This window comes from Zootoca vivipara, chromosome 11, assembly GCF_963506605.1.
Source record: "Zootoca vivipara chromosome 11, rZooViv1.1, whole genome shotgun sequence".
Lineage (NCBI taxonomy): Eukaryota > Metazoa > Chordata > Lepidosauria > Squamata > Lacertidae > Zootoca > Zootoca vivipara.
The window spans coordinates 27,105,536-27,131,152 of record NC_083286.1 but is presented as its reverse complement, the minus strand read 5'-3'; the positions used below and the strand labels follow the sequence as shown (position 1 = coordinate 27,131,152).

The 25,617-nt window shown below is 40.8% G+C and overlaps 1 protein-coding gene across 1 annotated transcript in view; it reads right to left on the bottom strand.

Annotated features, from left to right (window-relative positions):
* The window catches only part of ELL2 (elongation factor for RNA polymerase II 2), a 40,401-nt gene extending 16,354 nt beyond the window's left edge, over positions 1 to 24,047 (bottom strand). Inside the window, exons 1-7 of the mRNA XM_035099692.2 lie at positions 23,871 to 24,047; positions 15,932 to 15,979; positions 9,287 to 9,408; positions 7,481 to 7,644; positions 3,497 to 3,756; positions 582 to 706; positions 358 to 451 (exon numbers count right to left, since the gene is read on the bottom strand). Of these exons, the coding sequence (XP_034955583.2) occupies positions 358 to 451; positions 582 to 706; positions 3,497 to 3,756; positions 7,481 to 7,644; positions 9,287 to 9,408; positions 15,932 to 15,979; positions 23,871 to 24,002 (945 nt within the window). The 5' untranslated portion in view covers positions 24,003 to 24,047. The remainder of the gene's footprint in view (positions 1 to 357; positions 452 to 581; positions 707 to 3,496; positions 3,757 to 7,480; positions 7,645 to 9,286; positions 9,409 to 15,931; positions 15,980 to 23,870) is intronic.
* Between the last annotated feature and the right edge of the window lie 1,570 nt (positions 24,048 to 25,617).

Genomic DNA, 25,617 nt, shown 5'->3' with positions numbered 1-25,617 from the left:
TGACTTGCCTCGAGCCTGGCTGCAGTAGCTCCACTGCCAAGTCACGTCTGACCCAGAGGCAGAGAGCTGTAGGAGAGTGGGCAGGAGCTTCCTGCCCTTTTCCAATCCTGAACTCTGTGCCCTGCCCGCCCCAGGCAGCGCGGGCATACGCTCCAAAACTGGTAGCAGCTCTTTCAAACTTCAGACAAGAAGATGCCAGGATTGAAGCTAGGACCTTTTTGCATGCCAAGTGAGTGTGCTCTACCACTGACATGGCTTTTCCCCACTAGTCAACTGAATCTTCCAAACATACATCAGCATTTGTCATGTGTTGCCTTATTGGATGAATCAGGGTATAAAGAGTGACAAATAAAATACCTGGGAAGGAGAAGCAGATGCAGCATCTTTTTGAGAACCCAGAGGAGATTCCAAGTGACCGGTGCTGGTGACATTCTGAGATGAATTTAGTTTCCTGTAAAGATCACCCACATTCCAGGTTACAAGGAATATCAAGTTAACGATGCTCTAGCAGTTATTATTTGTAGGAAGCAAATAGCTTTTGTTTTCAAATCAACATATTACAAAGAAGGGATTGAACTTACCGGGAGAGTATTAATTCCAGTGACTGTTTATCTATTTCATTGTACCCAGGCCAGTCTTTCTGAACTTCCTTATAAACATATTCTTTCAGTGTATAAGAGTTGTCCTTTGGATTCAAATTGGCTACCTACAGATAAAGAGATAAAAATACAAACAGTATCAGCAAGTTGACAGAACCTGGTGTTCAACACAACAAACCATGAAGGCAGGTCTCCTCCACAGTGGTGCCTACTCTATAGAATGCCTTCCCCCAATTCCAATGTTTGGGAGGCACAGACTGTTGGGTTTGTCCATTGTTTCCTAAAATCCCACTTAATCAGACTTTCCCTGACTGGTAGCACTACACCCTTCCTAGTTTTATTCCTGTGATTGGGCTTCTCAGTATTATTTACTCTTGTAAATCACTTTGCAAGTGGTATAGAAATATTATTAAAGAAATAAGCTACAGATAAAATTTGGGTAAGACCATGCAAGACTGATGTAAAAGCCACAACAGCTACATATAGATTTATCCCAAGAGTTTAGAGAGAATATAAATACCATGTTAAAAATAGTTTTGCTTATTTAGTGTATGTGTTTGCACACAGACTCATAGAAATGTTTTAAATACAAAACATATAACATATACATACACATGATTACACACAGACATATGATCTGATATGACTGAATACATCCAGACTCCATCCTAAGCACAAATTTGGTTCAAATTATCACATACCTAGGTCACACAGTTTTGAAATATGTGTGAATGTATTTACCGTAATCTGAAAAAGAGGTGGCTGACATTGCATATTCCCTTCATAGGTATTAACCTGTACAATTCAACATATTAGTCTAATCCTGCATTTCTCTACACCTGGACATTACCTAATTATCCTCCTAAATTGCTTTGGTTACTGAAACTATTGCAAAAAATAGCTGGTGTTCTTTCTTATGTTTATCCCACTTGTTTTTTAAGACATATACAGTATTTATTTCCCTCCTTATTCTTCCTAGATAACGAAAAGCAGAATTTTTAGCTAACCCTAACTGATCTCTCAACTGGCCTAAGATATCTGCTTTCTTCCCTAAATCACTACACCATCCATCAGAGCATTTCAGATTCATAAAACTTGTGTAAACCATGGAATCTTTTCACTTTCTAGAGTCAGTGGCGGAGCATATGCCCACGCTGCCCAGGGGTATGGAGGGTGGCCTCCCAGGCGCAGGATAGCCGCGTGCGCGCACCCACCAATCCCACTTCCTTCATCTCCCCTTCCCGCTCGCCTGCCTCCCTCCCGTCCTCTCCCCTGTCTGCCTGCCTCCTCCAGCCAGGAGCACGGAGCAACGGCGCACTGCCTGCCTGTGACTCCCACGCCTACCACCAGCCATCAGGGGAAGGGGGAAGCTGCTGCCCCATACTCCTGGCTGGAGGAGGCAAGCAGGCAGGCGAGCGGGAAGGGGAGAGGAAGGAACCGGCAAAGCGGTGCAGGAGCTCTCCCCTTCCCCCGACAGCTCGTGTTAGGCGTGGGAGTCTGAGTTGTGGGCAGGCGGGCGGAGCACCGAATGTCACCCACGCTCAGGGATGACACTCAGAGTGGTGGGCCACCCCCACCCGCCAGTGTCTAGAGTGATATATATATAAGTGCTTAAAAGATAACCGACTATGAAATTATTCAACTATTTTATGCAATCACTTTTAAACACCAATCAAGTATAGCTGTCTATCCCAGATACCTAAACTATGGCTACATTCCAAAGAAAAGATCTGCATATGCAGGAGCGAATTGCACATGAAGCTGGAACTTTGCTTATTGTTTCTGGCGCAGCAGTTTCTGAAGAAGCAAACTGCTGTTTAGCTTAAAAACCAGGTTGCCTCTCTGGCAGTGAGAGCTGCATTAGTAGGAGTTAAGACTTCTGAAATATACTTCTCAGCTACCTTGTAGTTCCTGCAGAAAGAAGAGTCTACATTTTTACACACGTGGAATTACTTCATTGATCCCACTTTGAAGGCTTGCATTTAGCAAAAGAGTTCTATTCTACCCACTCTTTTTCTAAATTCTTTTGGAAGTAGCTTATTAGTCTTATTTTCTATTTCCTTATTCTTGTCAATTTAAAGACCCCATTATAATCACTTCCTATGTAAGATTTCTCTTTCAGCTAATTAAATTAATTTAGCTGGGGGGGTTATAGAAGTTCTCATTGATTCAAGTTTAAAGCATTCTCCCTCTTTAAAATACCAGGAGAAAAATTTCTTGAGGAGTTTGTTTTCTCAATTCTTAAAATGAGAATTTTGAGGGGGGAATGCTCTTTTTAACTGGGTTGTTTAAATCCATTGGCTTGTAACATACTTGGCAAACATACTTGGTACACTTTGCCCTGTGAATCTTTGCTGACGAAGAATAGTTGAAACAGGGCCTTGTCCTGATTTTTACTGGAATTTATCTTTATTTGCCTTCAACATTGGGATTGATTCCCATTTAAACTCCGCATCACATCAATAAAACCTTGTGAATATTTTTTTGGAATCCATCTTCTTTTGGCTGAGTTCTTGCAATATATCGTTTATTCCTGATGCCTTCCTTCACTTTTTCACATTCCAGTGCTCTTTCTGGCCAAGCATAAATGTGCTTGGTCATGGAAAATGTGACCCCAGATTCAAAGTAGTCCTCCCATTTGAGCAAGCTGATGCACAAGCTTTATCTCAAGAGCTTTTACACAAGAGTCTTTAGGTTTAGACCCAAACTTGCAGTTTTTTTATATAGATGGATGTTGGCAAAACTGGAGGCATATTCAAGATATGCAAAAGAAAAACAAACAAAAACAAAAACTAATTTGGCATAAGAACACTAGTTTAAGCATGGCAATATACGTACCATAACCACTGAAAACAGAAATATGAGAAAGGATAGGAGAGTAAAACAAATAATCTCACCTGCTGAAGAATAATTGCAAGGGAATTCCTGTCTTTTTGACTAACACCATCTTTGAGTAAGCGAGCAAGAAGCTCCGGTTTTTTATAGGTTTTCAGTGCCAATAAGTGAATCACTCTGTCCCTATATGGCCGCTGAGAAATACTGTTGTTTGTATGCATCTTGCGTATTGTACTTGCTGGGTTGATGGGAGTGGACCTTTTCCTCTCAGGCACTGCATCTGGAATACTTTGTGGCGCTTTCCGAATTTGTACTCTTTTACCTATATGCAAGATAAACAACTGTTTTCATTTCTCTCCACCTTAGACACAAACGAGTTACCCAACATTTACTTCCAAACTGACTGCTGGAGTAAAAAGGTTCATTGACTCAAGTTTTTATGACATACTAGAGATTTAAAATAAAATAAAATTAGATTTTAGAGATGTGTTCCTTCTTTGTACCTATCTATATACATAAAAATGTAGGCATTGTGCACACAGATGTAACAGCCTTTCTCCGTAACCGCTGAACTGTAATTTAACAAATTTGGCCACAACGTTCCATGCCCATCAGTAAGGGATCTGGCATAATCCCCCCCAAAAGCAAGCCTTTCATACCTAAAATAATGATTAAACACAAAAAGTGGCGCCCAAATTAGACGTCATCAGCAGAAGCTCTGAAGACTCTAGCAGCATTCAATAGAAGGGCAGATCGCCCACTGCTGCCTGCAAAGCCGCGCCACCAGATGACACCACAAAATTCCACAGCAACCAACTGAAAACAGGCCTTTTGCAGCAACAAGGCCCAACATTGCCAGGTGGAGGTAGGGGCCTGCCTGGGGTCCCCGAATAGGGGGCAGGGATAGGTAATGGGTCAGAACAGGGTGGGGGGAGACACAGGGATGAAACCTGCCCTCTCCACAGTATCTCGCCTCGGCTTTGCAGACTAGGCTGAGTGGATTTAGGGGTCTGCCTGGGTGGGGGATGGGGGGGCGAATAGGCCGCAGCATAGAATCAACTGAATATGGGCCTTTTACAGGACCGTGCCTTTGGTTAGAATGTTATTTCACATAACACATGGGGGTAGGGGAGTCAGGGTTGGGACAGGGCAAAATTTTACAGAACATGCACATTGGGGGAATGATTGTGTGCAAAATGAACGGGTCACAGGGATAACCTAGCAGTTTCTTACTAGCAGTTTCTTGGCAGCTATAAATAAAATAATTGATCCTTTGATAGCTGATAGATACTACTTAAAGACTTTCTACTGCTTCATTTATACTAGAAGGAGATGCTAATAAGCTATTCCTAGGAAATAAGAGTTCAAAGCCATGCATGGCTAAACTCACCAGGTTGCTTTGAACAAGTTTATTGTGGGATATGATTTATTTATATACTGTTTTTAGTCCAAAGGCCCCCAAAGTGGTGAACTATATTGATATTACTACAATATGACTGCGATGATATTGCTCACTCAGAGCACTAAAGATGATAAGCAAATATGTTTCTCGTTAATATTACAGAATCCAATATGTCTACCATAATGATTTCCACAGCCAGTCAAAATAGTTGCTATGAAGTTTCTCTGAAGAACCCACAACTAGCATGTTTTGGTTCTGGAGCTTTGCTGTATCTTTCCAGGAAAAGAGCTTTGCATCACCACAAGCATTCAAAATTATTTGGCAAGAGATCTCTCTTTTTAAAAAAGTTCTGCAGTGCTTCATCCCTTGTATAAATCTTGGTAACTGTGTGGAAGGAGGAGTTCTAATGAAAACCATCTGAACTCCTTCCACATACACACAGATCCCAGATTTGAACAAGGGATGAACAGCTACTAATGCTTGGGAACATGGCTATTTAAGATTTCTTTGGTGTTGTGAGTTAGGAGATGACTTGCTGAGAAAGTGGATGACAATGTTTTGTAGAGCTGGATTATACTAGGAAACTCACTGCTTTGGAGGCCAATTAAAGGTAAAAGACAGAAAACTAGATGATTTTATTACTGCTATATTAAAACCTTTGTTAGTTTTTATAAACAAATCTAACACACTTTAACCAAACACAGATAAAACCTATGTTATTTAAAGAAACTATTATCTTATTTCAGCCATCCTGTGATAACACTTCAGTAAGTGTTCTCTCATAAATCAGGTTGTTATTTTCTTGTTTTAGAAATAGCTTCCTCCCAGTTAACGTAATAGCTTACCAGTTATTATGAAATATATTGGCAACTTGACTAGCATTTTACTATTGCAAAAAAGACCCAAATGCTTCTCTAATTCTAATCTACTGCAAACAACAAATTCACCAGAACCAAAGCACTCTTTGGAAGTTAAATGTTTACTGCTAATAGTGAATACAGATTAAATGATCTGTTTACATCATGACACAGCTTGCTTGAGAACTGCTAGAAAATTACTATTCCTCTAGGTTTCACTTGGCAAAAATATGTTTGCATGAACAAGTCTGGAGTTTTGGCATCCTTTGCCCATCTGTGAAGTGAGAATATACAGATTGCCAAAGAGAAAAATAAAAGAAGACTAATGTGACTAGAAATTAAGACAGTTACAAAAATATTATTTCTAATTTTATAAAATTTAGCTTTTCTTCCAAAAGATGTTTAATGATTTGCCAAGTGGACAGCGCATTACAAAGAATGCCATTCTGAGCATGTACAACCCAAGTTTCTAAAGTCAATAAAGTAAAAGATAACCTGAAGCTCATATACAACATGCAGCAACTTGAATTTCTGCTACAGAGCATTAAAATAGCCACATAAATGGGAATTTTTTTAAAAAGGACTAATCCGAATGAATTAACTGCAGTTGATTCCTATTATCCTATGCAGCTTAATCCTCACCACTGTGTTCCTTCAAACTCCTGAAGAGCCATAGAGATAAGGTAGGATAGAGAAGGAAGAGTCCTTCTCTATCCTACCTTATCTCTATGGTTTTTCAGGAAGCCAAGCCTTCCTTGGCACATTACCCAACAGCCAAAGAGTATCAAATGGTACAGATTACATATGGAGTCCCTCCATTTTCCTTCACTCAGGCTACAGATCCTATACTCCCTTGCTTGAGAACAAGCCCCACTGAATTCAGTAAGTCTTACTCCTGAATAAACATAAATAGGATTGTGAAGGAAGCCATACCACAACAACTGAATGCCAATCCACCTATTATCACAATTACCGTCATTAGTAATCCTGTAGCTACCACTGGTATAAGAACTAGCAGACACCAGCATAAATATTCTAGCCTTAATACCTACGCACTTGATATGTCAGATGCAGCTGTCAAAAACATCAGCTGGCAGAACTTCTGCAGGCACTGGACATACTTTTTAATAAAAAATGCACACAGAAATGTCTGGATCAAAGTATCTCTGCATATTATTGTTTAACTTATTTAACACATCTGACAGAATATAAATTGGCAACATTGGTGTCTCAATCTCTCTTCTTCATCTCTCTCTTCCATCACTGTACACTCTAGCTGCTAGTGTCATCTAAAATCCTGTTAAAATACTGCTTCCAACATAAATTTGGACACTGAACTAAATAACCTCTGAGATCCCTTCTAACTCCAGTACTGTACTATGATTTAAAGATACTATCTACTCCTTAAAATCAGAAAGATATTAAAACAGCAACTTATATCTACTGCAGATTCCTGAAATGCATTAAAAATATTGTTCAAACGGTAACTATGGTATTCAGCAGCAGAATTCAGATGAACCTGACATGATGCCATCAGGATCAAGAGATACATCACTAACGGATAGTCATTCCCATAGCATAAATGTCAACCAGCATTTCCTCTCAAACAATGTACAATACTCTGGTGCCACATGGATGCTTTCAAAAAAGGCAACATATGAACGTTGCAGTCCTATATATGTTTACATAGCAGTAAGGTACACTGAAACCAACAGATTATACTTCAACCGTGACAACAGTTAGCATCAGGCTGTTACAGAGGGAGAGAAAAAAGAAGACAGTCATACCTACATATGGTCCACCAGGTTTTATGACCTTTGTACTTCGATTGCGAGACTCCTCTTCTGCTTGGGTCATACGTTCTCTAGTCATTTGGTAAGAATCATTTGTTGCACATACTGTAATTTTGTCCTGTATAAACCCCAAGCAATTGAGCTGGGAAGATCCGGTACTAAGCAATAATGAGGGGGAAAGAATCCTTATTTAAAACATTTGGGTGTAGATGCAAAGATACAGTATAGCAAAACTAAGTATGAAAAGATACTATTTTATTTCCTTCTGGTCATTTAAAGTCAAGTTATGGACTGTAACATATTCATGTTTGCCAGTTTTGTATATAAATCTGTAATAGATGTTTTTGTAACAGAGAACTCAGGCAACAAGATAAAACAGCATAGTGGTTTATACACATATACTGCAGCAGGGAAGCGAATTGAATAGATTTCTTAAAGCAAAAGCAATGAATGTGGTGAAAAAATTAAGTGCAGCCTTGATGGATCAGATCAAAAATTGAATCAGGGCTAGAAAACAAAAGTCTTCTCCTGTTGTTGATCCTAGACAATTCTTAGTGGTCTAGTTTGTACATAATGCTAAACTATAGTTAAGTGCTCTGGGTATAAAGAGGATAGATTCACCATGAGTCTTGGTCTCACACAATGCTCATTCCTCCCTGGTGACTGAAAGTCAGGGTTGACGAACTCTTCTTCCTCTTCGGCCAGAGCCCAAGACTCATAGCAGCTCATCCCTGATTCTGCACATAGCTAACCTATGGTTTAGCACAGGGGGTCAGCAAACTTTTTCAGCAGGGGGCCGGTCCACTGTCCCTCAGACCTTGTGGGGGCCGGACTATATATTTTTTTGGGGGGGGGGGGGAAATATGAACGAATTCCTATGCCCTACAAATAACCCAGAGATGCATTTTAAATAAAAGGACACATTCTACACATGTAAAAACATGCTGATTCCGCAGACCGGATTGAGAAGGCGATTGGGCCGCATCCGGCCCCCGGCCCTTAGTTTGGTGACCCCTGGTTTAGCAGGACTGGGCCAATGTTTTTAGTTAGCTGCCCATTATGAAGAGGCATTTGAGCCAGACTGAAGAACTAGATTTGACACTTAAAATTTACAAAAATGATCCTAAACATTTTCTCAGAAATCAGTATACATAGATGTGTACACTTCTCCATAACCCACCAACTCACAGTAATATTTACAGATGCTTCAAGATCAAGAATTGCCACAATAAGTACGTAGTTTATAAGAGGCTGCAGCCTTAGAAATTTGTACTGAATTTTATAATACACACAAAGCATTTGTGCCAAGAATACATATTAACATTCCTTTCATTCCATTCTATAGCAAAGTCATGATTCATCGGTAGTATCCTGGGTGCATCTGCCATATTTAGCAGGCTGAGTAACAAAAGTAAACAGCTCTTCCTGTCTGCTCTTTATTAAACGTGTGAGCACTGTGGATAATCTCTAAGTATCACGCGTCTATGCCTGGTAGAAAAGAACTCTATAATGTAAATTGGACAGGATACTTTGGCACATTTATAGGATAAAGAGTGAAAGCCCCTTCATATCAAATAGCAGAAGGGGAAGAAGTGGCATTTTTTGTCAAACACTAAGTTTCAACAAGATTATTTCCCACAGACAGGTAACTGCATTCTGCAGCAGATTGTAGCACATTTTAAAGTAATGTTTAAATTAGGAGAGGGATTTTTCATCAATAGTTCATTGCAATTACTCTTCAAATCATAGCAGCAATTAAAAAACAAACAATTTCGTTTCCCTTTCATAAACATTACGTACCTTGAAACAGTTTGCTGGACGCAGTCAAAGCTTCCCTGAGGATTATCTTTGCCAACATTTGACAAATAGAAATTAAAGGTATGCACTTCATTTGGGAGATCAGTTTTGGGAATCTTGACAAGCTGAAAAAGCAATAAAAAAAGACTCAGGTATGCTTACTTCACGGAAAAGTACCATATTTGATCATTAATAATGAATAATACAGCAAACCTGCAGTGTCAGCCGCATATTGTAACAGATGCAACTGAAAGATGACAACTTGCCAAAGGGACACCCACTGAGTGATATCCAACCAAGTCATAGAGTAGATCTTCCGAAATCAATGGACTAAAGTTCACTGATTTCAATAGATTTATTCCGAGTATGAATAACACTATATCCCACACACTGAGTCTAAGAAAGAACCACAATCTAATCACAAAAGCACAAGGAAAAATATTTCTGCACATAGAAATATTATAGAGTTCACAATTTATTTTCCTTTTACTGGTTTATTAATCCATAATAAGCCATACAACAAACCCGACATTTCTTGCAAGGTATAGTAGCCCTAAATGCACCTTTACATAATTCATTTACATTTAAAGTCCCAATGATCCCATGTACACACACAAGGGGGGGTGTTTGTAATTGTTTTGTTCTTGTTTTTATTATGTATTTTGATTCTGTAGGTTTATGCTGTGAACTGCCTGATATCTTCAGATGAAGGGTGGTATACAAATTTAATAAATATAAATAAATGAATAAATGCAGGCACAACAGACGTCTTCCAAATTTATTGGCTATAGGACACAACAGTAGGGATTCCAAGCAGCTTGGCCACTCAGCATTATCTACAAACCCAGAGTATTTCATTTGGGTCCAGAGGGCCATTTTGGACTTGACATATGTCCACTCAGATGCCAAGCTAAAGTTGCTAGGATTTTCTTCTTAATAAAAACTGAAGATATAGCTAAGATAAAATATGGTAACTATGTTCCAAATCTTGACTAGCATAAATGTCAACAGTATTACTTTCTTTTTAAAATATTTTTCATTAACGCAGTACATTTCATAGATTTATAGGCCAGTATTTCATGGAATTATAAGCCTAATTAGATAGGTATTTCCAACAGAAGTTCAATGGGGTGAGGACTTTAATCGCATCTTCTTTCTTGCTCTGTAGTTGTTGCTATTGTCAAAAGGTAAATGGCAAGAGAGCCAAGAAATTAAAACGAGGCTGATAGAAACATTGATACCTGCCCACTACAGCAAACATTCCAGTGGGTTCACAAGTAACCCTGCTACTAAAATCACTCTGAGGACCCAGCAACTTCTATCAACAGCTTTTGTACAAAAGCATAATGGGGCCAGCATAATGCAGCTATGCTGTTCCACTGACTGCAACTGATACCGTATTCTAGTAGAGATTATAAAGTACTGTACTGTGCAAGCACAGATAATGTATACAAAAGGGGGGGAGACACTCTGTCATGTGGTCTACTATACAAAGGCATATCTTATGGAGCAAGTATTTTTGAATAGGTAAGCAACACTAGAAAATGTCTAAATAAATTAAGCAAATGGGATCTATTTCAAAGATGATGTCTATGTCTAACAAGAGTGATCTATATGGGGTTTCTTCCATACCTGGGGTATCACACCCAACAGTTTTCTTGTACACTTAAGCACAGCTTAGCAAGAAGAGTGTGCACAACCATGTGTTCTAAAACAGAAGCAGGAGAAGGAAGGGAGACACACAGAAGGTTCACCCTGGCTGCTCCTCTTCTTTAGGGAAACAGAAATTGGGTATGGAGTAAGACCCCTTCTTTGGGGTGTCAGGCAAAAAGACTTCACTCAGAATCCCCTCACGATGCAGATATGCTGGGGCATTTATCGGAGGGGAAGGCAGGGTTTGGGAGCCTTCTGAATATCAGCTTCAATCTACTCCAGGGTTCCCCAAACTAAGGCCTGGGGGCCGGATGCGGCCCAAACACCTTCTAAATCCGTCCCACGGACGGTCTGGGAATCAGCATATTTTTACATGAGTAGAATGTGTCCTTTTATTTAAAATGCATCTCTGGGTTATTTGTGGGGCATAGGAATTCATTCATATATATTTTTCAAAATATAGTCCAGCCCCCCACAAGGTCTATGGGACAGTGGACCGGCCCCCTGCTGAAAAAGTTTGCTGACCCCTGATCTACTCTATGAGAATATAACTACAACAGTGGTTGCATAGTTCTCTGTGCTTGTGGCTCCTTGTTTTGGAACCTTTATGCAGTATTGCCAACTGAAATATTTTTCTTGCATGTGTGTTCTCTTCCCAAAACGTCTGTGTGTGTTTTAGATTAAATTCCATTCAATATTACTATTGTAGACTGCTCTTTCTAAGATAATAGGGGGTTCTTAATGGGACCAAAAAGTGGTATAAAAATGTCTTTACAAACAGATGTATAAATAAATAGTTGCACCTACTGGTTAACATTTAAACAGGTTCTGCAATACATTGATCTTTTGGGTTAAATCTGATTTTGCTTCCTGTAATATTTATAAAAGTATCATGGAAGATAGCCAATGTGGTGCACTGCTTAGACTAAGTGTTGGCTGCAACCCAGTCATGATGCTCACTGGGTGACCTTGCACCAGTCACTGTAAGATGAGAGAAACCATGTATGCCACCCTTCCCTTCTTTTTCCTCCAAGGAAAATGGGATGTAAATGTAATAATTAATAAAGATGGGGAGGGCACAACAGTCCATGAGTACATGAAGGCATTTCAGCCCCCTTCCCAATTAAGCTCCTTCTGCCTCCCCAAAAGGTGTTCCTGGAGATCAGAGGTGCCATTTGATATGACTACAGTGACATCTGATATGACTACAACCAAATGGAAAAATTGTGTGTGTAAAATAACACATTGTAAGTGATATAATTTAGCATTAAGGTAACTTAAATGATTGTGTAGAATTTGCATATTTGGAAAATTCTTTCCATGGACCTCTTTTCTTTTTGCTTCCTAAGGTATTTTCCTAAAGGTTCAAGTTCTCTGCATATTCACTGAAGTCTTCCAGAAACAAGGACAAATAAGCAGCAACTACATGTGCTTGCTTACAAACTCCCATACAATTTGGGCATAACATATATAAGGAAATGTTTCTAGTTCCTGTAATTCTCTGCACTCCAAGGCAACAAGGACTGAGCATATAGAGAAGAACTCTATGTGCCTGTCTGCCCCACTCCTCTAGGCAACTTGCTGAAGACCAGACCTAGACACCACCTGGAAGCATTTTTTATTTGGAACTAGCAGTTTTGTACCCAGTGTTGCACTGTAATTCTACACTCCTACTATCAGTGCAGTGCAGTTTTATCAATGGTTAAAGGCAGTAGAGTTTTCAATTGTGCAGTCCATCATTTTGATTCAAAATGGCACCCAACTGTATCCAAGTAGAGACAAAAACATGCTCCTTGATCTTGGGAATCATCATGCACAATTTGGTTATGACACCTTAAGGGGTGTTCAAATGCACAGTAAAAGAACCACTTTGCAAAATATGGTAGATGTTAATGGGCTTAAAGGATTGAATTGATGTATTGCCTCTTTTAATATCAATGGCTTGGATCCAATGATAAGGGAGGAAAGCTTACCATTCATTCAGCCCCACGGCAACCCTCTGAATAACATATACATAGGAATATGTGTGTGTGCATGTTCTCTTGAAAAATGCAAAATGCCATAGGAGAAAGAGAGTATAACTGTATTCCTTTGTATAACTGTGTAATCCTATTTACATTTATTGGAGTAAGACCCTCTGTACTCAAGGAAACTTACTTCTAAGTAGATAAATATAGGACTGGATGTTCAATCTCCATTTCCAAGGAGAACTGTAAGAAGATCCCACCTTGTTTGAGACCCTGGAAAGTCACTTCTTGTCAACTGAGACAATGCTGCACTAGACAGATGGATATTCATTTAAAAGGGGGGGGGGAGCAACATGCCGTGAATCTGCTACTGTCTGCTTCAGGTCAGTACAGAAATTTTTAGAAGTATATCCTTTGGCAAGAGAAATACAACATTCCTTATATTTCTGCCAGGCACAATAAACTGGATAGCTAGGGGTTCCCATACCAGCAAAAATGAAGTAGTTATTAGTCACCACGTTACAGGGAGATTCACACACCATTTCTTTAATTACAGCAGAAGGTGTCATTTTCAAAAAGGTTTTTAATTTGGGGAGTTTCTTTATACATTACTAACAATTTTAGAAGTGGTATTGCAAAAGATAATATTTGGTATGACTCACAAATAGTATGTGAAATTCTTCAGATGTATCTTATCTACCACTGAGAGGAATCTATGCCAGTCGAAACAGAACCAACATTGGAACTGTATCTAATTACTATTAAATGCTTAACTTCTTTAGTTGTTCTTAGACTCTCAATATTTGGGTATATACAGGGCAATCCAGTCCTCAAAATCTGGCTTTAAACCTAATGAAACTCTGAAGGCTGTAAAACAGCAGATGGCATCATCTTTGTAAATAGATCATCAGTAAGTCAATTCTGGGGAAGACATTTAGGTACTGCGGCCTGCTTAGTTCAGCTAACCAACCAATGTGGTTAAACAGTAACTATGATGTGCAAGCAGAGAGACGGACAGAAAAGTACATGCCTTCAACTTCAGACTCAATCCAAAATTTAAGATAAGACCAACCAAAGAAAGAAAATACTTGCCAACCGTCTAGTGGCTTATGGAGAAGCAGAGCAGTGGTTACTTTCCATGCTAAAATTTAAGATGCATATTCACAAAATCTACAGAGTTTCATACAGTGTTTCTAGCTATTGCCAGCAAAGAATTTTGTACTGCCTTATTTTTCCAAGTGTTCATACCTATTATAAGAGGTAATCACATGAAGCAGCCACAGTCATAGTACAGTGGTACCTCGGGTTACAAACACCTCGGGTTACAAACACTTCGGGTTACAAACTCCACTATCCCAGTAGTAGTACCTCGGGTTAAGAACTTTGCCCCAGGATGAGAACGGAAATTGTGCCCTGTAAGATGAATGCCTCCGAAGCCTCCGAAACTGCACCCCATGCCGGCTTTGCGCTGCGACTTTCTCAGGGAAAGCAAGCGGGCGGGCTAGGTGTCCCCCGCTTGCGTTCCCTGAGAAGGCACCCGGCTTTCTCAGCGAAGGCAAGCGGGGGACACCTAGCCCGCCCGCTTGCGTTCCCTGAGAAAGCCGAGTGTCGGGGGAGGCAGGCGGGAGGCGGCGACGGGAGGTGTCCCCCCCCCGCCTCTTGCCCCGCACCCCCGGCACAGAGCGCAACTTCGGGCGTCTCCGAAGTTCAGTGTCGGGGGAGGCAGGCGCTGCGGGGGGCTTTTTGCCATTTGCCCTCCCCGAGCCAAGGGGGAGGCAAACTGCGAAAAGCCCCCGGCGGCAGCGCCACACTTCGGCTCTGGCACTGGCTTGGCGGCGGTGGGGGAAAGGCGCAGGATCGTTCCTTCGCCTTTCCCCCACACCTCCCGACAGAGCTGGATCCGACGAAGCTTCTGAAGCTTCGTCCGATCCGGCTCTGTCGCTGGCAGCAGCGGCGCTTGCTCTCTTGGCTCGGGGAAGCGCCTGCCTGCCTTCCCCGAGCCAAGAGAGCAAGCGCCGCCGCCGCCACCAGTTCCCCCGGAGCCCATAGGAACGCATTAATTTACTTTTAATGCATTCCTATGGGAAACGGTGCCTCGTTATACAAAATTTTCGTAGGACGAATTGAGTCCTGGAACGAATTAATTTCGTCTAGCGAGGCACCACTGTATAAGAATGCCCTCTGTTTAAAATGATGGTCTATATTGTTGTAGTAGTTGTTAACAACCAGTCCCAGAGATCAGAGAAAGCCACCTGACATATCCATGGGTAGCCATCATAGTGCCCTCCAGATGTTGTTAGACTAAAACTCCCATCATTCCTTACCGCTGGCAGTGTTGATGGGAGCTACCCTGCTCTGAATAACCAACAACTGAGCTGTCACTTCTCAGCCTAATATTTACCTATATTGAAACTGGAGTGTCATGAATTCTAGCAAACACACCTATTAAATCTTCCCCATGTCTTGCCTTCATATTTAATCTAGTCCCCCCCCTTCCATCATTTGACTAGGAGAGTCCAAAGCACACTGGCATTTAGAGCAATGTTGGTGGTTTGGAATAGTAAGTACACTGACCATAAGACCAGTGTATTCAGGAAACACCTTTATTTATTGCATGTATGTGTACCCCACCTTATATCCAGAAAGACCAAGCAGACATACTTAAGGTTCCCAAGTTCCAATCCTCCCTGCCCCATTTGTTTGCCTTAGACTTCAAAACCTATCTGACATACTAAGGAAAAGCCTCTATACATCTTCCCTCCCAAGTCTATCCTTCCACATTTCCAAAAAAGTTGAATGAAAAACATTATAGCAAAAATATTAGGTAACTATGAAAAATGCACTTTCACATATTTCAGTTTTCCATATATTAATGTCTCTCCCCCCGTTTCTTCCAAACACTCTGTTCTGAGAGTGCTAGTCTCACATATCCCGGAAAGACAGTTTATGGAGGTACTACAGGCCAGAAGAGAGAAGCTTTTGTTAACATGATAATACCAGTAGTTTTTTTTTTTAAGTAAATACTCACCCCTTGGAGTCCTTGAAATTGGATGGAAGGTCGAGAAGGAACCAGATTCTAAAGAAAAACAAGGAACAATGAGCTCTCAAAGAAGAAGAAAAGCAAAGCTACTTCAACAATCATCTGAAGTATTTTGTTCATGCTTGTAATTATTATACAAAAAAAACAATGGTTAATACACATTAAGTCTGATCTCTGAAATGGCATTAGTTAGGGTCAGATGCAATGTCAAACCATGGCTTAGTGTTACAGGAATGAGTTGCAGCAAGGCTTGGGTTTCTGCATTATGCCCATCCCTGCCTCTCATGCTGTCAAGAGGACTTCTGCAGTATTGACTTTTAGTTTTCTTGAACCCTGACTTCCACTACACTCAAACCCAGGATTATGGTTTATCCCAACCTATGGTCAGTTTGAAATAATGACAAGTTCAAAACATGGGTCCACCTTCTAGCTTCATGGAAAGAAGAAGAGGGAGCAAGCTCATTCAGGTAGTACTAAACCATGGCTGATCATTACATCCATAGTATGCACTCTGAATGAAACATAATGTTGCTGTTCCACTTGCAGCAACAAGTGGAACTAATGTAAAGTGAAGGGAAAGCAGTTCTCAATCATTTCTTCTGGCCTCTAACATCTCCACTGCTCTGAATAGGCTTTCAGGGGTCTGCAGCAGAAAGAAGTGAAAAGCACCTTCTCACCTTCTCTCTCCTTAGCAAAATAGCCACACTGAACATCACCCATTATCTTTATCTCAGCTGGTCTAACACAAATGTAATTTGATTCAGCTAACTTAGCTGGGAAAGCATTAGATCCCACAAAAATGTAAACAGAATGAATCAGGTAAAGTTCTTCACAAAAAACTAAAACAAGACACAACTGTGGGACACATATCCCTTTCCATTAATTCAGAAAAAAGACTATGAAAAACATTTTAAGCATTTAATAGTGAATGGTTTGTTACCTTTCAGCAGGCTTATTTAATATATATAAACAAAAAGCTGTCTGCTATTCCCAATTTGTTTTGGTACAAGAAAAACCTACGACAGCGAATGGAACCTTTGGAACTTATCCAAATACAATAAAATCGAATGAATGGCTTTATTGTAAGGATACTGAACATGCTTTGCAGAAAACGACAAAAACAGTGATACTTTACTAATTGTTAAAGATCTAATTTGATGGTGCCTCATATAAGATGAATTACAGCTTTACTGTTGCAATACTCGGCTTTAGGCCATAAAAAGGCAGAGGAACTGAAGAAAAGAATTTCTACAGCCCAATCCCAAATTGCTCAAAATGGTTCATATAGCTGGATCTTTCTATTTGATGTTTTGTAACAACCACCAAAACCTAACTAGATTTGATTTTGACAATGTTGCATCAAACCAATTTAGCAGCTTAGGCAATTGTTTTTGCAACACCAGTGGGGAAGCTCAGGCCCAGGATTGAATGTGGCCCTATAGCCCTTTTTATCTGGTCTTTGCAACTCTCCCCAAGCTACACCCTCTTTTCCTGGGCCACACCCTTTGCCAGCTCTGCTTCAAGCCCTGCCTCATTTCCGCCCTTTTGTCTGGTTGGTGATAATACATTCTGGTTGATTGGATGGAAGGATGTGCCTGGGGGGTTTGTGTAGAAATATTTGAGGTTGACTAGGAGGAAATGTGGCCTTCAAACTGAAAAGAGCCCCTCAGCTTTAATCTAAAAGCACCTCAGTGGACAAGTTCAAGACACCTCAACAAACACTGCCAACAAATGAAATTAGGTTACATATGACAAAACAGTTTAGGTTCTAGTTCTGCAATTCTGTTAGTTATGCCATGGAATAGTCATTTTAAAAAGGGCAAGTCTTCTGTACATGAAACAAAATTTTAAAAAATCCTTCCAGTAGCACCTTAGAGACCAACTAAGTTTGTTATTGGTATGAGCTTTTGTGTGCATGCACTCATCTTCAGAAACACATATCTGCACATATTTGCATTCCTCAACAAGCACCTCACTATTCATTGCTCTAGTGTGGATGCATAAACTATGGTTTTTGTGAGATTCAAAATCCTCAGGCGTGTGCACTGCCCTATTATATATGCTGTGGCCATAAGGAGACTGGAAGCTTTCAGGGAAGTTTTCAATTAACTGCATTTTATAATTATATTTGAGCCACAAACTGTGGTTCATCTTTTAACTACATTTTATTGAAACAAGTCAACTTAATAAACCATGGCTTGAAGTTGGCTTATTTCCATAAACCATAGCTTGGCTAACCAGAGTTTGTCCAGATTCAACCAAACACTAAAATGTATTTATCTAAAAATCAAAATGAAAGCTTTGGCTCCCCTCTCCCTGCTGTACAAGAGACTTGATGAAACAAGATTCTTTTGCATAACACTAATGTGGAGTTTAATGTTACAGTCAAACAAGACCAATATCTGCAGCTGATGCCTGTCTTAGCCTTGTGTGAAGCAGGTACCTGCTTCCACCTTCATTTTCTTAATCTTCTACGCATGTTTAATTTCAACACAAGCAATACTATAGCTTACTCAGAAATAAGGCTGTGTTCAGTGGAGCATGTTTTGAGGAAAGCACAACAGTACAAAATATACTTTTATTTTATACATGAATTCTTAAATTCATGACGCATATTCAAATATTTGTTAAATATGAAATGACAACTCAAATATGCTTGTTTAGAGTTTTCAGACTCTATTCCATTCAGATTCACAATATAAACTGTAATTATATTTGATGCTTCAAGGGGTGTGTTACATCACTTGAGTTGATTAGGAACTCAAATAACTTTTTGATTAAGAAAAATGAAGACATCAGCCTAGGAGTTGAAATGGGGAAACATTTTGAAAACCTTGTCCTGCGTGAAGTGTCAAACTACCCACATATTAGAAACATATTAAATATTGAAAAACTATACAATAAAAATCAGCCACAGCTTGATTGCTTAATTCTGTTGCCTTTAAACTATTGTATTCTCACTGTGTTACATAGGTAGGCATTAAATGAAATACAGCTCTTCATAGAAAAGAGATAGTAAAACCAAGCACCTTTTAAACCAAGTGTCCCCTTAATCTCCATACTATTGTTCTCAATTCCCTCCATTTTCCTGTACTCTGTTGCCTATTTATTTTTAGATTTTAAGCTGCTTTGGGCAGAGGTCTGTCTGTATTACCTTTTGTAAAGCTCTCAGTATATTTTTAGGTGCTCCATAATCAACCTAGAAGAACGATATATATTACAAAGTGCAACACCCCCCCAACTTGTATTAAAAGGGTCACTTTAGGACTTTTGCATGTAGTTTATATACTAATAAGCAAGTTGCCTGAACCCAAAGGATCCACATGACACAATGGTACAATCATTTGGGCACCAGGTTAAAACTCATTTATTTGCCTGGGCAATTTAAAGTCCAAAGTTTTAAAGTTGATCAGTACCCAGCCTGTTGCTTGCTTTTAAAACTGTCTCCATTGTTTTTATGTTGTTGTTTTATCTTCCATAGTATTATATTGTTTTTATTTTTTTAATTAACCTTTGTATGCCATCCAGGTAACTCTGTAAATGAAGGGCACCCTAGGAGCATTTATAATAAATAAATAATCAGAAACAAGTACGAAAGCTTGACATCAACATTATTAAAGTATTACAATTCTAAAAATGTTATGTGAAGAGAAAAAGGGACTACGGTAGCACAGTGATCAGACTTTTAGTAGATTAGAAGAATTATTAACACCTGCCCTGACCCCGAAGTTCCTACTGGTTATTTATGGGCACATAAAAAGCTGGCCTTGACACAAATCAGATTCCTGCAAGTATTAGTTGTGAGGCCATCCTTCAAGAGAGTGATCACGTTTAGAATAGTGGCAGTGCCAGCTTGTAAGCAGTTATAGTCTGATCACCGATCAGCAGCAGGAGCCAATCTGGTCCTCTGAAGAACCCGCTTCATGAACTATTCTGAATTTCCTATTCAAACTAAAGAAATAAAATAAAAAGACAGGCTGCTGGAATGATCTGATTAAAAAGGCACAAGATGTGTTTGCACCATAATGAGATTTTATTGCATATATGATGTTTCAGCTTAGCTAAACGTTTTGACAGTACCTATAAATGATACCTACATTACAAGCAAATGCTTTGCACCCACATCAAGTTTATGACTATAAGCGTTTGAAGATAATATTTCTTAAATACCTTACACAGTGCCTATGGCTTCTTTCAATATTTGAATTTATTTTATTTTTCAGGAGGCTATTCATGCAGGCAAAAACATTTTTCTTCTCCCAGGCAGGCCTTTAGCTAATTAAACAACCTATGGCCTTTTAAACTGTATGTGTGTGCGCTCGCTATTGTTTTTGTTATTATGGCAAGTATTGTTTTGTTTTCATATTGTAAAACTGCCCTGTGCTTTTTGGATGAATTTAATGGCAATAATATCTAACTACTGTGATATAGCAAGAATAAAAAGAAATTAACTACAAATTTCCCTGTGTTTTGGACAGCTGGAAGAACTGTTCAAGTTAAGAGATGTTTTGCTGTTTAATTAATTAGGAAAATGGGCATAGGGAAAGCTGGTGAAGATTACCAATGCAGGCAGCTAAAAGCCAAAACTGACTTTTGTTCATCAAACTGTCACTTTAATAGCTACTTTATGACTCTGCAGGCAGCTGATCAAATGGTGGGCAAGTTCTGTTCCCTTCCGTTACAAATTCCCGGTATGTTGCATATTGCAGAACTCACTTTGGACATACCGGTATTTGCACAGTAATATTTTACCAGACAAGGAAACAGCAACTAGGTTTGTTACTTCAAATTTTATTTATCTCAATTATAGGTAAATAACATCTGTATACACATGATAATTCTGTACGTAAAGTAAACTCCAGGAAATTAAATGATATTTATTCTCATGTAACTGAAAGCAGGATTGCAACTGCCTTCTCTGTGACATTTCACATTCTAAATCACTAAAAAATGTTGCAGCTAAGCTCCTGTTTTTAAGTTAATCACATTTGATTTTACACCGCTTGGGCAATTATCTTTCTCGATGATGCATTTACCTACAAAATGTAGACTAGCTGAACTCAGCACAAATTTTAAATAGTCATGTGTTGTAACATGCAAGAGTGTCACTACGTTCAGGTTAAATTAGGTACCGTATTACGTACATGAGGCCCTATTCATAAGAGACTCCAGAAGAATGCTTAAAATTAAACTCAAATCTACAGTTTTATATATATTTTACATTTTATAGGAAATTAAGTTGATTCGAAAATTATGTATTTTACAATTACTACTTCAGAAAGTTTATTCTGTGCCACAAAGTAATATGTCTTACATTATGGAAACCTAAAGCATTATGGAAATTTAAAAGCTAGCAATTTCAGCCTCAAGAAAGCCTTTGGTTTCTTTAAACTCTACAAAATAGGCAAAATTATTTAATATTTATGTTCTAAATATTGACCGAAGTTAGTTTCAAGACAGGAGAATGATATTTAAAACTGAACATAAAATTTGTATACTATGCAACTCAATTTTTTATATTAAAGAACTGCTATAACTCAATCTCACTTTAAGAGGTTAAGTCTGAACAACAAAAAATCCTCTGAAGATATTTACTCTAAAACTTTCTTTATAAGCAGTTTGGTTCAAAAGTTAGAGTTTATTTATTTAAAACACAGAGTATGAAAAATAATTATACCTCCAACCACACGCTGCTCACTCCAAAGTTCTAACTTTTCTTAATTATTAAAAGATGGGGGAGGGGAACACAAGCAACTCTCTACATTTAAAGCAGAAATCAAGTGTTTAAAACTGTCCCATTCCAAAATATGAGCCTTAAAGCAGGCTTGACATAGCAATAACAGTTTGCAGTTCTTCAAGAAACATATGCAGTGGAAAGCTGCAATTTGAAGTTGATTTTGAAGGATCATTTGGCAGAAGTAATGATTTCCACTCAGGTTTAACAAGGGAAACAGCTGATGTACTGCATAATTATGCAGTACAAAACCCAGTGTTGGCTATAATACTCTGTTCAATGGCTAAGGGGCAGAGAGAATGATGGCCCAGACACACTAGAATAGAAGGGGCAAACTCAGTGAAGGAAGCTTACTCGCTTACTCTATTTTAGATTCACCTACTTATTATGAAAAACATCCATTAGTCATAAGAAAAGGCACAATTTGGAGGTCAATTCTGGGAAAACCATGTCTGAGTCATCTTTTTACATGAAGAACTACATAAGGAAAGCAGCACGGAGACTGAGAAGAGAGACTGTTGTCTGTCAAGAACCTGTTATTTAAATTTTGTCTGGTTTTAGTATGTTCCTGGCTTATCTTTTAAGAATTGCTCCTAGAACTGTTTCAAAGGAAATCTTTTGGAAGAAAGCCTGCTGGCACTACAAAAGACATAGAATATTTTTTTTTAAGAAAAGAAAAAAGAAGACTCGATCAGCACCTTTTCTTGGGATTCATTGTACTCAAAGTAACAATCCTCCAAGATTTCTCAGAACAGTAAGGGAGAGGGGAGAGAGTAACAAATGGGCCTTAGGGAGGAAAAAATGAGACAAGCAACATTTAATTTGAAATTCCATGTTAAAACACCAGCTAATTAGAGCTTAATCCTCCTTGCTGGGACATATAGCCACTTTTAATGTGCCCTGAACAAACACAAGCGGAGGCTCAAGTTTCCAATGGAAAGCTACAGTAAGGAAAAACTAAAGAAGACTATCAATTCTCCTGTCCCCTACTTTTGCAAGAGAAGCCTGACAGAGAGAGATTTATCACATGTTCTTTTTAACTGACCCATTCCCCCCCAAGTCTAAAATGCCCTTCCCCTATGATGCTTTTGGTGGGGGGGGGTAGTGTAGGGTGTTAATCCCCCAAACAAAGACAACATTGCATGAATCTAACATATCTCCAGAATATAAATGAAAAGGGGAATACAATCCAGATATAAACCGATTTAAAACATTTCTACATTATCTCCGATGTGCTGAACAATTTATACAGCTGGTGTTACCACTGGAATGTGCTGTGGAATTTGTCCCCATCAGGATTTCTCACAAGGCAGCTGTTATGGATGGGGGTGGGAGAGGGACAAGGTATTGGTGGTGGTGGTGGGGACACAGGAAGACAGTGAGAAAGTTTTCCTGACAGCATGATAAAGATGTACAATAAATCTGTCATAGTTGCCATTGTCCCTTAAAAAACAACAACCAGGCCACTTCACATTTTCGGGGTGGGCAGGCTGAGAAGCTGGGCCTAGGGAAAAGCTCAGCCCATCCCTCTCTCCCTGCCCCGGGGAGGGAGAGCGAGCGAGATCAGCAGGCAGAAGAACTAAGCCCATAAATAAATGACAGCTCAGCAGAATCGGCCTCATCTGGGAACGGCTGGCTCCGGTCACCGCCAGCTCCAGAGGCACTAGCTGGCACCGACACCGAGAAAAATGACTTTCTTGTGTAAATGCCATTTTCAAAGGATCGCCCTCTGCCACGGCCAACCTCCTCCTCCTCCTCCCTTCTGCGTGAGGTACATACAGGGCAGCTGGGGCATTTGTTGCCCCGCAAAACTTTTTTTCCCCCTTACGCGAAAGGAAAAGAAAAAAGAAAGAGAGGGGGATCTTAAGTTGGTGGGGAGGAAGAATGTGGAATTAGTATTCTTATTCCACCCCCCCCACATGCCTATAAATAGGCACGAACCATATGGAGAGACGGTCCCATGGAAAGGGGGGGGGAGAGAAGAGCAGACTAAGGGATCCTCAGCCGGACCCAGACTGAGCACAGTGGGGGGCGAGATTTCACGCCCTGGGATGAGTGGGGTGCGTGGAATTCCTCGAGGAAGCAGCCCCTCCGCGCCCCTTGTGCCGGGTGGTGTGTGTCCCTCTTCTTCCCTTCCCGGGCGTCCCACCTCGGGCGAGTGAGGCCGACCAGCGACCCCGGGGCGCCCCTCACCTTGCTCCCCTGGTAGCTCTCCAGCGCTCGGAAGGCGGTCTCGGTCAGCTTGACATGTAGCACCGTGATGTTGTCCTGGGTGACTCTGCCGCAGGACACGCCATACCTGCCCCCTTCCTGCAGCGCCGCCATCTTACCAATCCGCCGCCAACGCCGCCGCCACCTCCCGCCCCACAGCCACCACTGCCACCGCTGGGGCCGCCAAGCCGCCACCGGAGCCTGCTACTGTTGCTGCTGCTGGGTCAACAGCTACAGCCATCCTGCCGCTGACGTACCAGCCAAGCCCGCCAGCGCGCAGACGCCACCGCCGCGCCGCCGCCGCCGCCGCGGCACCCCGCCCACTCAGCGCAACGGCCGCCCTTCCCTCTCCTCCTCCCCTCCCTCTACGCACACGTTAGCCACGCCCCCTTTCTTCCCCCCACGCGACAGGCCCGCTGCCAGGCCGCGACACGCACGCCACGCCCCCCTCCCCACGCGAAGACGCCTCGCGCCGCCGGCCTAGCTGATTGGCCGAAGCTTCCCCAGCCGGGATCCGCGCGAAAGAGGCTTACCCGAGGTCAGCCGGAGAGGACGGGGGCGGGGCTGCACGCTGACGTCAGCGCAGGCGGCGTTCAAGCGCGTTTATATCATTATTGACGCTTAGGGTTGAGTCACCTGTAGGACCATTATGTACCCAGGGCTGTCAGCGGCCGTGCTCTGTGCCGCCTCTGCCGCCTGTTTACCCACAACAGTGTTTGCTCTCCTCCAGGATGCTATTTCTCCCCACATCTGGATCCACGAGGCTGCATGTGTGTGGGGGGGGGGCTTGTGCTCTTATATTGCAGGGTTAGGGAGCCTGGGGTTCTCCAGATGTTGAGGCTTTCAACCTCCATTGTCCCAGACCATTGGCCATGCATGCTGGCTGGGGCTGATCGGAATTGGAGTCCAACGATCTGCCTCACAGGGTCCTTGTGAGGATAAAATGGGGAGTGGGGGGGGGAAATACCACATGTTCGCCACATTGAGCTCCTTTCAGGAAAAATCAAATAAATAAGCCTCTAGAGGAGAGCCTTCTCCAAGCTGGTGACCTACAGCTGTTTTGAGCTACGGTACTAAATCTAAGCTATGCTGGTTGGGATTGATGGGTGCTGGAGTTTGAAACAACTGGAGAGCACTGGGTGAGGGAAGGCTGGTTTGGAGGATCACAGGATTCCCATCCTCACTGCTTAGCCAAGTGACTCGCTAGGTGGCACAGAATTTAGTTATAGGTGGGTGAAATCAGGAGTTTCCTATGCCTGATTTGTTCTTCGTTGAAAGTCTAAATATCAGTTAAGTAAATGTGTGGTGGGGGCAGCTAGAATGGATGTACTACCTTTGCCCCATTACCACTCAGTCTCGACAAGATGCTGGGCAAATGTCTGAAGCAGAGAGTCTCTTATACTTGGTTGTATATATTTAAAGTACATTTAAAGACTTCATGGCCTTCATGACGACCCTGGGGCTATCTCAGATGGTCATTGGTCCAACACACCGGGCAGGGCATACTCTTGATGCTTGATGCCATCCCTCTAAATGTAGCTCTCAAAGTAATCTGGAATAATAAATATATTATGGAATGATTTATATAGTTCATTTTTTAATTGTGCAAAACGCTTCAGAATTCTTATTTTACGTATCATCATTTATTGTTTCCATACTGTCCCATATACAGATAAAAATCTCCACTGTATCCGTAAGCAGGTAATGAAAGAGGCTTAGAGTTAATCAT